Below are 11,377 nucleotides of genomic sequence, written 5' to 3' on the forward strand. Positions count from 1 at the left end.
GGGGGGGGGGCGGCGGGGCGCAGAAGGGCGGAGGGGAGGGGGGGGGGGGGGGGGGGGGGGGGGGGGCGTAATAACTGGTGTGAATGGATCAAGTTGTGATACTAATGGTTAAAACTGAGTGATAATACTAATGTATAATAGTTCAGGAAAGTAGTAATTACATGCATGTAGCCAGGGGGGCTCTATAGAGGGCATCGGGCGGAAGGGGGACTGGATATCAGACTCTAATTGATCCGCCGAGGGGAATGCGGTAATAATTAATGGTTCATGTATGTAGTAGAGATGAGACGATGGTAGTTAGAACTCGCCACGCTTTCGTAGCTGTTTAACATGGAAGAGAGGAACCTCCGTAGAGCCGTGCGGCAGCGAAGCAACGAGAGTAGCCAGCTTAGCAGAGGCCTCTGGCACCTCTGAAAGACCCGTATCGGTGATCTCCAATGCCCTGACTGGTTCTGAATCGTCCAATAGAGCATAGACTTTGTCGGCTGCCGCACACAGATCGACAACAATGCTGTCAAATGACTTGACCGATACGAGGTCCAGCGCATTGCCATCAACAACACGCAGTTGAACGATGGCCTTGGTACTCTCAACCACAACCAAAACGAAGTCCCCATATAGAGCCAGAGACGAGACAGTAATCTCTGGCAGGTTGCCCTGCGCCTTCAATGGCTTGTGCTCCTCCGTCAAATATTCGGAGATGATCCCCCGCAGATCGTATTTCGCGAGGGCCTCGCCCGTCGTCCAGTTCCACAGTGCGACAAAATCGTCACCCCCAGCCGATACGAGCAGCTCTGGCAGCCCTGGCACAGTCGATATCCGCGACACAAACTCTTTGTGCCCAAACAGCCATCGCTCGACGACAAACCCCTGCGGGTACCGCGACACCCTGATGTGCTCGTCTCGGTCGGCCGAAATGACATACCGCCGCCCTTCATGCTCGCCTAGCGCTACATCGGTCACCATCGACACGTGACCGACCACTGGGCCGACCTTGTGCTCGTTCGGGCTGTTTTCAACCAGCAACTCCTCGGTCGAGGTCATGTCCAGCCCGTAGACGTCGCCAAACTTGTCGCTGACAATTAGGGCAGAGTCGTCGCTGGCGCTGTCCAGCGAGCTTGGCCGCTTGCCCATGACCCGCTTGGACACTGTCTCCATCGTCTCAGCGTCAATAACATGCACCTCTTTGCCGGCGTTCTCCAGCGCCAGCAGGTACTTGCCTGATCTGCTCAGCCGCAGCCGGTGGAAGTAGCTGTTCTCGGCCTTGTAGCTCGCCACAACCTTCTCGGTGCTAATATCGACACAGTGGATGTACTCCCCCTCGGCAAGATACACCTTCGATGCGTCTTTGCTCGCTTCGATCTCGTGGTACACCATTTTTTGCGTTATCGTGTGGTTGAATTTTTCACCGGCGATGGGAATTTTTCAACCCTCCATCCACCACTACTAATAAACCAATTTACACTAGTTAGAACTCCTCCTGGAGTTTACTCGGGGGGCTCAGCCCCCCAAACCCCCCGTAGCGACGCTACGCGTCGGGTTTTGGTGATTTTGCTCGGATCAAGTGCGGATAGAACGCATTCCGGCAGACACTCCTTTCACCACTGATAAACCAAGCAGTACACTAATTAGAACTCTTCTTGGACATACTTGGGGGGCTCAGCCCCCCAAACCCCCCGTAGCGACGCTTCGCGTCGGGTTTTGTTGATTTGCTAGAAGGAACGCACTCCAGCAGGCATTGAGCGGAACTCTGATAACCCCCATCTCCCTACAGTCGTCCAAATAATCCTTCGCTGGTAATTTAGTCGAAGTTTTTGTAATTAGTAGACGTCTCTGGTTATTTCCTAATAGCCTTTGTATACCAGTCGAATGTGCCGTAAGCCAATTGTTTCAGCCGCATACAATGCGGCGTGCGGGTGCGGCGCCCCTTCATACTTACCGCAACTCCAACCCTTTGGATATTAACCAGAACAATACCCGTGGATCATTAATAGTGCAAAACTATCTCATAAATCCCATAGGTAGGCTTATCTATCAAGTTCATGCCGAATTTACGTATCTCCGAACTTCAATTGTGCGCGCATGAAATACGGTGAAAATTACCACACAGATTTCAGAACCCCATCTCATCGATAATAGACCCCTAACTCATTAATATGGCACAGGCCCTCACACATCCTAAAATCCAGGGTAAGTATTTCCCTGAACGCGATTGGCATGTTCAAGCCGAAACTAACTTGGTAGACGGCTGGTTCCGAGAAGAGTCGGAAGAGTTCCCCGGCCAGGCTCTCCAACTTAAGGTTGAGGAGGTTCTCCACGTTGAGAAATCAGACTTCCAGGACGTGTTGGTGTTCAAGAGCAGCAACTGGGGCAATGTCCTGGTTCTGGACGGCGTGGTCCAAGCATCGGAACGCGACGAGTTCGCGTATGTATATCAAACACCGATCGCCAATAGATAAGAAAACTAACGTCGATAGGTACCAAGAAATGATTGCCCATGTTGCATTGAACTCGCACCCGAACCCAAAGAAGGTGCTCATCATTGGAGGAGGCGACGGTGGGGTGCTGCGAGAGGTTGTCAAGCATGACTGCGTCGAGTCGGCACTCCTCGTCGAAATTGACGAGTCGGTCATTCGACTGAGCCAGAAGTACCTACCGAACATGGCCAAGGGATTCGACCATCCAAAAGTAAAGTATATCATTACCGATGGGTTTGAATATCTGCGCACGGTGGAGAATGAATACGACGTCATAATCACAGACTCATCCGACCCAGAGGGCCCTGCTGAGCAGCTGTTCCAGAAGACATATTTTGAGCTCATGGAAAAGGCATTGACGGAGAAAGGCGTGTATATCATGCAGGCATCGGAGAACATTTGGCTGCGGCTGGACCGGCTCAAGTCGCTCAAGGACACGTGCAGGGAGGTCTTCCCTACTGTTCAGTATACGCACGCCTGCGTTCCGACATATACCTCTGGCCAGCTCGGGCTCATGGTGTGCTGTAAGGATCCACAGGCAAGACTTAATGTTCCGGTACGGTCGTGGCCGGAGGACGTTGAAAAGAGCATTAACCGGTACTACAATAAGGCTATTCACGAGGCAAGCTTTGAGCTGCCGAACTTTGCCCGTAGGGTTCTGCTATGACATGATTAATTTTATTCTAACTCGAAAGGCGACATGATTAGATAGTTTTACTAAATAGGCGGGGTTAGAATTCATAGTATTGGTTCATCTAATGTTGGTTTGGTTCATCTAGTTTTCGGTTAGGTTCTCGCTGGTCTAGAAGCCGAATATGTCGTCTATTTCCGACCGAGATGACTTTTTCTGTTTCTTCGTTTTCTTCTTGATTGATTCCTCTGGTTTGCGCTTCTTCTTTTTCTTTTCCTTAACAATAGGTATACTGTCTGGGGAAATTGGCGAGGGCTTTTTCTTTTTGATATCCTCCCTCGAGATAACCTCTCCAACATCATGCATTGGTTGGCTGGGGAGAATTTCGCGGGACATACTAACAGCCTTAGTAACAGCTTGTTCAGTAGTCTCCTCAATGGCAATGGCCTTGGTCTCCTTATGTGGAGTCAGAGGCTCAATTAGATCAATGATTTTAGAGACCGATGCGATTATTGCGAATCCAAGGGTGACAAACTGGCCCTGGGCTATAAGACTATGGATGGAGCGGTGAAGACCAGGTAAAAGCTTCCATCGTAAGTATCCACAAATCATCTCGGCTTTTTTGGTGTCTCCTTGAACCAGAGCCCTGTCTAGATGCTTACACTGCCGTTGGAATATTGAAAAATGTTTCCACCATTTTGTCACTTTATGCTGGTTTTTGTTATGGTGGTAGAGCATATGGAGGATCTCCACCTCCGACCTGAACGTTTTGTTATCCATCGTCCATAACCAGTCTGATATTATCACCACCAGGTGTGTGATTAATGCTGGTGATCATCAGCGATTCACCGTACTGTATGTCTATGCGCGGCCAAATTTTTCGAGACATTACCCCAGCACCGGTATACTATTGCATATAAGCCACCCACAACTGTAGTTACCAGGTAACCGTTAATTGAATATAAATTCCGATTTACAATTATAACATTATCAATTATATTTGGTCTTATGCAATAGGATAAACCGAATTTGTGTTGATAGAACAAAAAATGCGGTTTCGCCAACGCTTAACAGAGGGAGCTTACGTAAAGGGAATTGAAATAGGCACATCGTTCGTATAACAAGATACAATACCGGTAGCTATTGTATATATTATCATACTCATAACACCATAAGACTACAAATAAGTTTGGCAAGTGGAAGAATTGATAGGCGTAGAACTCAGCACCTTACTGAATCATGGTAAGATAGTGACAAGAATACAAGATAAATTCAATGGGCTGCAGCAAAAATCATATCGATTATATATCCATCATTATCTTCCTATATTACTACAAGCATTACTCCTATCTTGATATCACTGTACTACAATGGCACCAGGCATAGTACCAATACAAAGCGTACCTACTACCGGTACGAAAGTACTTAATATGTTTCTACGTATCGCTGATATCCGAATCCGGCGAATTTCACCCCCCTGGGGCACACAAACATTCCACCAGATAAGATAACAAATCCATCAAACTCAAACTCAATGAAACGACATTCCCCCATGAGATAACGAAAGATAAAAGATGAGATGCCCATGCTGCAGGAAACCGGCAAATTTATGCCGGTAAAAAGTCGCCGATGCGGAACCCGTGTCACACAGCCGCACACTTCCTGCCCTCCCAAGGAAAAGGACAAGCTTTTTTGCCAAGAAGAGATGCAACGGCCGCAATCTCAAATTAGAAGCGTCGACTAGAAGGTTTGGAAAATCCGGGGTAGACTTATAATAGCCCAAATTAAGTTTGTGATATGAGCCCCTGATGCTTCGCAAGCAGAATATCTGGCGACAGGGGGCCACTCAAACGTTGGCGGCTTGCCAAGCTGTCGCGATGCCGACCGGCACCGTAGTGGTCAACGGGTCCACTGTGCTCAACCTGTCACAGATCCACAACGCGACATTCCAGCCAAAATGCGACTCCAACGGGTACCTGGTTGTGCCCATCACGAACCAGACGTCGCTTATGGACATCCTGTACCCCAGCGTGGGGAATAACCACACTTTCGTGCAGTGGGAGTTCCCGTTCTCACAAAGCTCGATCCCGCTGATATACGCAGTAGCCGGGTCCACCGTGGCCATCTGGCTGCTATTCTTTGGGCTCGTTACCTCGAAGTACCGCCGTCCACTCTATCTCTACATCACAGCCCTGATAACGGTGATTACGATATCGCTTATGTCGGCCGACGTGCTTCAATTCGTGCGTCACCAGTACTATCGCGGATTCACCGATGGTGGGGCCATCGAAAACTTGCTGCTGGACAGCGTCAAGGTCGAGGTAGCCCGGATTATAGCCACGACATGCCTGCTGCTGCAGGACGTGCGGACGGTGGTGCGGCTTTTCGGCCGGAAGCGAGAGAAGCTGCTAATATATTTCTGCGGAAACCTGTTCGTCATTACGAGTACCGTTCTCATGGTGGCGAACCTGTTTGCGCCCGAGCCCGACAAGCGCAAGGACTCGGTGGACGCCCTCATCGTGTTTGGATACCTCTTTTCGATCGCTACCGCCATTCTGTTTGAATTCTGCATTGTATATTACACGATCACCATGTTCCCACTCGTGTTAAGCAAGGGGATCATTCTACTAACAATTATCAGCAATCTGCTGGCCATGGCGCCGGTGGTACTATTTATTCTTGACCTGGTCCGCGAGGATATCTACATGTGGATGAACCAGGCCAACCTGGCGGCCCTCATGGGCGCCAGCATCTCCGCGTGGACTTGGGTGGACCGCTTGGAGCACAAGACACAGGAAAAGCAGCTCAACAGCGTGCTGGGCCGTCAATACTACAACGAAGACCGCATCTTGGACCTCGAGGTCGGGTCCGATTCGAGCATACGCCGCGAGAAGAAGCCCGAATTGGCACGAAGTTCCGCAACTACCAGCGACACTACAGACTCGTCTGATGGCAGTGGTGGGAACGCATTTACGGCGAAAATCGCCCAGTGGTACAAGGACGTAATTTCCTTCCGCCCAGGCACTTCGAGCTCTTCGGGTACCAGGTTTATTATTACCTCGAGGTCCTCGAATAACGCTACCCCCGCTGAACCTACCGAAGAACCTGTGTTGCGTTCATCAAGCTCCGACGATACTAATTTGCGTGCCTCAAGCACGAACGAAATTTCACCAGCTCCAAGCCCGTCTTCGCAAACTTCTTCATTGCAGAAGTTCCATCACGAATTCAGGAGATAGCATTATTTATTTTGTAACGACTACACACTAACGACAAATTATTAAGCTTCTTTATACAAAACTGCCTAACACAAGGGGGTCTGGGGGCTGGCCCCCAGTTACGGGAGCTCGAGGGCTGGCCCTCGAATACACTCCACTGTTATTATTGGGGGGGGGGGGACCAGTCCCCCCAAACCCCCCTGGGGCTCCGCTTCGCGGAGAGATCTTGTAGAGACCGAATTGACCTCCGCGAAGCGGAGCTACGGGGGTTTGGGGGCTGGCCCCCAAGTCAATTGAAAGCGGGGATTGTTCATGGGAGGGGACCAGTGAGAATTGGTTCATAAAGGTTGATTGACTTTGTACATATACGAATAAATATAGAGCATTTATCGCCCAATGTTTAGCAGCAGGCTGTTGCTATTGCCAGAGTCACTGGAGCCGCCCTTGCCGCTTGGCAGGTAAGTGACATTAGGCGAGTGGGCAAGGGTGGTGGCGATATCCTTAGAGGCCTCAATTCGTCGCACCATGAGCAAACCGTCACCAGCCTTCTGCAGCGCCTTGGAAATGGTCTCGGCAGCCTCGGCCTCACCCTCAGCTCTAATGACCGAGGCCTGTCGCTCCTGCTCGGCCTTCTCTACAGTGTATCGCGCACGCTCGGCATCCTGCTGGGCAATCTGCTTCTGCTCAACAGCCTTGGTGAACTCCTTGCCAAACGTCATGTGAGTAATGGACACATCCTCGAGCTCAATGTGGAACTCGTTGGCTCGCTTGCGCAGGTCCTCCCGGATCTTGGCGGAAACAACCTCTCGCTGAGTGATCAGCTCAGCCGCGTCGAATTGAGCCACAATGCTCTTGAGCACCTCGTTACCAATGGACGGCAGCACTCGCTCGTCGTAGTCGAGACCCAGGTTCTGGTAGATTCGCGGCAATTGCAGCACATCCGGCCGGTGGAGCACTCGCAGGGTCAGCGAGACCATCTGCAGGTCCTTGGATCCGGTCGTAGTGGTGATGTTTCGCGGTTTGGTGCGCACATCGTAAAGAACCGCCTTCTGCAGCCACGGGATCAAAAAGTGAGTGCCTTCGCCAACCACTTCCCGCTTGACACCGGTCAATCGGTCAAAAATGACAGCTCTCGAGCCTCCACGCACATCGTACATGGACTCCTGGGCCAGGTACAGCCCGAGCACTGGGATAACAAGCCCGCCAAACGGATTGGAGAACAATCGCGACATTCTTCTTTAGCTTGGAGGGAGAAGGTGAGTGGCAATTTTTCGACTGGGACGTTGTGTGGAGGGAGGGAGGGCGGTTGGGACAAAACGCGAGCGCACGCGCAGACATCACCAAAAATCTTTCACTATCACCTACCACCAGTGTGAGCGACGACTGATTAGAGACTATAGAGCTGGAAGATTGCCAACAATGGCGGTAAAAAGCGGTGATGAGAGGATGGAGTTTATAGAACAAGCTACAGGAGAGCTGTTTGGCAGCGAGGATGTTCGTGAGCTGGTCACATTTGATGAAGACTCTCAAAAGCTGAGCAGGAAGCGACGAGCAATGCAATATGAGCGATCCCAGACGCTTCCCGCGTATCTGGAGAGGAAAATGGGCAAGTCCATGGCCAGCAAGTCGGCAAAAGTCAAGGCGGTCAATTTAATTGGCCCTAATGGGGTGGCTAATGGCTCTATGAAGCTGATTGGCGGGCCCGAGTCAAGCACTGCCCTAGTCAAGGCAAACGGGACCACGCCAAGAATAACCTCTTCAACTGACTTGTCCCATGCTCTGGGACTGAGGTCTGAGTTCAAGCCCAACTATATCCCTCCCAAGGCGCAATGGCACGCTCCATGGAAGTTGATGCGCGTTGTCAATGGTCACAGCGGCTGGGTCAGAGCAATCTGCACAGACCCCGAGAACCAATGGTTTGCTACGGGGTCCACTGACAAAACGATCAAGATCTGGGACCTGGCATCCTCCAAGCTTAAGCTCACGCTTACTGGCCATATAATGGCGGTGCGAGGGCTGGCCGCCTCAGAACGGCACCCGTACCTGTTCAGCGTGGGAGAAGACAAGATGGTTAAATGCTGGGATCTCGAGCAGAACAAGGTATCCATGCAATACTATGGCCATCTGAGTGGTATATATACGTGCGATGTGCACCCTGAGCTTGATATCCTCGCTACTGGCGGCCGCGATGCCGTAGTACGAGTGTGGGACATCCGGTCTCGAACCCCAGCACACATACTCCAGGGCCATCGGGACTCAGTGGTTAAAGTCAAGTGCCAGGCGGCCGAACCGCAGATCATCTCCACGTCTATGGACAAGTCTGTCATTCTATGGGACTTGGTCGCGGGAAAGAGCCGCACAGTCTTAACGCACCACAAGAAGGCCGTCCGAGATGTTGCCATCCACCCGGACGAGTACACGTTTGCCACTTGTAGCGCTGATAACATAAAGCAGTGGAAGTGCCCCAATGGCGATTTTATGCACAATTTCGAGCCTCCCCAGCAGGGTATTGTCAACACGCTAAGCGTTAATTCCGATGGTGTGCTGTTCGCCGGCGCCGACGACGGGGCTATGGGCTTCTACGACTGGAAGACGGGCCAGCGGTTCCAGCAGATGGAGACAATTGCCAACCCGGGCTCAATGGAGTCGGAAAAGGGTATTCTCGCCAGTACCTTTGACCGCACCGGCCTGCGGCTGCTCACCTGCGAAACCGATAAGAGCATCAAAGTGTGGCGCGAAGACCCCGAGGCCACCAATCCAGGCCAATAATTATCTGGGGCTCTGCCCCAGACCCCGTGGTTGGGGGGCCAGGCCCCCCAAACCCCCCATTACACTCGAAGTCCCTCCGCAAGTGAAGCATGGGCGGTCTAGCCAATGATTTTATAGTCCTACACCAATTAATTGGGGCAGAAAGCTCATTTCTCCCAATTAATTGGGGGCATTTCGCTCCAATCAACCACTATAGTGGTAGGGTGTCGTCGGATTGGAAGTTGGTGATATCTTCGCGCGCGCAAGCACGCAGGGGAACCATAAAAATTTGGAAGTGGCGACAAGGCGATACGTGTGATAATAAGCAGAGAACGGACGACAGAGGCACCATGAGTGAGGTGAATAGCTCGCGGAACACGCCAGTGAGCGACTTCATGACGAACGTCCAGCCGGATGAGTTGCAAAACGGATGGAAGGTGTACGTCGAGAAGGATGGCGAGAAACGACGCGCCGAGATCCTGTCGGTGCAGAAAATGAAGGACGGGACCAATAAATTCTATGTGCACTACGAAGAGTTCAACAAACGACTGGACGAGTGGGTCCGGGCGGACCGGATCGACCTTTCACGTCCTGTTGAGATACCACGCCCTGAGAAGAAGCGGGTCACCGAGAGCAGCGAAAAGTCAAAGTCAAAGTTGTCCAAAGTCGCCAACAAAGGGCGGGGCAACAAGGCTCCAAAGAAGTCGACTCCAAGCACGGCGGCGACGACCCCTGGGTCCGCCGACGACAAGGATATGATGGACATGGACGAGATAAACCCCAATGGAAGTGCTGCGGGCGAGTTTAACCGCGAGGAGGAGATTGAGAAGCTGAGGACGTCGGGGTCAATGACCCAGAACGCGCACGAGGTGTCACGGGTGCGTAACTTGCAGAAGATTGTAATGGGCGAGCATGAGATTGAACCGTGGTACTTCAGTCCGTACCCCATTGAGCTCACTGAAGAAGAGGTGATATATATCTGCGAGTTCACGCTGAGCTATTTTGGGTCGAAGAAGCAGTTTGAGCGGTTCCGGGCCAAGTGCACGCTGCGGCATCCGCCGGGGAACGAAATTTACCGGGACGACAAGGTGTCATTCTTTGAGATTGACGGCCGGCGCCAGCGCACGTGGTGCCGCAACCTGTGCCTGCTCTCCAAGCTGTTTCTGGACCACAAGACGCTGTATTACGATGTAGACCCGTTTTTGTTTTACTGCATGACGGTGCGCGATGACCGGGGACACCACTTGGTGGGGTACTTTTCCAAGGAGAAGGAGTCTGCCGAAGGGTACAATGTCGCGTGCATTCTAACTCTGCCGCAGTATCAGCGTCACGGTTACGGTCGAGTGCTCATTGACTTTAGTTATAACTTGAGTCTTAAGGAGAACAAGCAGGGGTCCCCTGAGAAGCCATTGTCGGATTTGGGTCTGCTGTCGTACCGAGCGTACTGGTCAGCGCGCATTGTCGAGCTGCTCATGGAGGGCGGCGCCAAGCGCGAAATGACGATTGACGATATTGCGACGCAGACGGCGATGACGACGACGGATATTTTGCACACGCTGCAGACTCTTAATGTGTTGAAGTACTACCGGGGGCAGCATATTATATGTATTACTGAGGCGGTGGAGGCCAAGTACGAGCGTGAAAAGGGCAAGAAGCGAATCCGCATCGATGCTGAGAAGCTTCATTGGAAGCCGCCGGTGTTTACTGCTGCCCAGCTGCGATTCGCGTGGTAATGCGACAACATATTGGCGATAAGCTCTATTGGAATCCGCGTGATAAGCCCTATTGGAATTTGCGTGATAGCCTCTATTGGAATTCGCGTGGTAATGACGACTAATGATGTAGATATTTATTTATTCAACTGTTATGACATATTATCTGTCACCTATAGACATGACACATTATGATCTATGCCAACTCTTATGACGTCTTATGATCCCAGTCGTCGATTATGCATCTGTCAACTGTTATGAAGTCTTAAGATCTTTGGAAAAGCTATGGGTATCATCTTTTTCTCCATTGACTCCATGGATCTACTGTTATATCGTGCAATACTTAGTGGTGTCACACTTATACTGGTAGTTTGACCTGATCTATTTATCCTATGAGTCAATGTGGAAATGACTGCGTACGGGGATGAACTTGACAACTTCCTTTCTGGATATAACAGCTTAACAGGCATGCAGCATTATTAAGATAATCATTAATGGTAGATTTCACTGTAGCTGAAGGTATTATACGTTTAATGACTCCTTTGCGAAACCGATATACGGGATAGATGGGATAGAAAAGGCTTTAAGAGGTCA

The 11,377-nt window shown here is 51.0% G+C and overlaps 6 protein-coding genes across 6 annotated transcripts; 4 read left to right on the forward strand and 2 right to left on the reverse strand.

Annotated features, from left to right (window-relative positions):
- Positions 1–297: 297 nt before the first annotated feature.
- Positions 298–1,377, reverse strand: TRM82 (Trm82p; the record flags this gene model as incomplete). The annotated part of the gene is made up of 1 exon (XM_076687450.1): positions 298–1,377. The coding sequence occupies one exon, from the start codon at positions 1,375–1,377 to the stop codon at positions 298–300; it is 1,080 nt and encodes a 359-aa protein (XP_076538288.1).
- Positions 1,378–2,156: 779 nt separating this feature from the next.
- On the forward strand, positions 2,157–3,144 carry TRVA0_059S00122 (uncharacterized protein; the record flags this gene model as incomplete). The annotated part of the gene is made up of 3 exons (XM_076687451.1): positions 2,157–2,190; positions 2,245–2,425; positions 2,478–3,144. 3 exons carry the CDS (start codon positions 2,157–2,159, stop codon positions 3,142–3,144), a joined length of 882 nt encoding a protein of 293 aa, XP_076538289.1.
- A 1,841-nt stretch (positions 3,145–4,985) lies between these two features.
- Positions 4,986–6,344, forward strand: TRVA0_059S00144 (PalH/RIM21 family protein; the record flags this gene model as incomplete). Its single annotated transcript, XM_076687452.1, has 1 exon — positions 4,986–6,344. One exon carries the CDS (start codon positions 4,986–4,988, stop codon positions 6,342–6,344), a length of 1,359 nt encoding a protein of 452 aa, XP_076538290.1.
- A 365-nt stretch (positions 6,345–6,709) lies between these two features.
- On the reverse strand, positions 6,710–7,555 carry PHB1 (prohibitin subunit PHB1; the record flags this gene model as incomplete). Its single annotated transcript, XM_076687453.1, has 1 exon — positions 6,710–7,555. The coding sequence occupies one exon, from the start codon at positions 7,553–7,555 to the stop codon at positions 6,710–6,712; it is 846 nt and encodes a 281-aa protein (XP_076538291.1).
- Positions 7,556–7,742: 187 nt separating this feature from the next.
- PRP46 (WD40 repeat domain-containing protein) lies at positions 7,743–9,092 on the forward strand (the record flags this gene model as incomplete). Its single annotated transcript, XM_076687454.1, has 1 exon — positions 7,743–9,092. One exon carries the CDS (start codon positions 7,743–7,745, stop codon positions 9,090–9,092), a length of 1,350 nt encoding a protein of 449 aa, XP_076538292.1.
- A 329-nt stretch (positions 9,093–9,421) lies between these two features.
- Positions 9,422–10,804, forward strand: ESA1 (NuA4 histone acetyltransferase complex catalytic subunit ESA1; the record flags this gene model as incomplete). Its single annotated transcript, XM_076687455.1, has 1 exon — positions 9,422–10,804. One exon carries the CDS (start codon positions 9,422–9,424, stop codon positions 10,802–10,804), a length of 1,383 nt encoding a protein of 460 aa, XP_076538293.1.
- Between the last annotated feature and the right edge of the window lie 573 nt (positions 10,805–11,377).

This window comes from Trichomonascus vanleenenianus, assembly GCF_965637985.1.
Source record: "Trichomonascus vanleenenianus strain CLIB 3782 genome assembly, contig: TRVA0_059S, whole genome shotgun sequence".
Classification (NCBI taxonomy): domain Eukaryota; kingdom Fungi; phylum Ascomycota; class Dipodascomycetes; order Dipodascales; family Trichomonascaceae; genus Blastobotrys; species Blastobotrys vanleenenianus.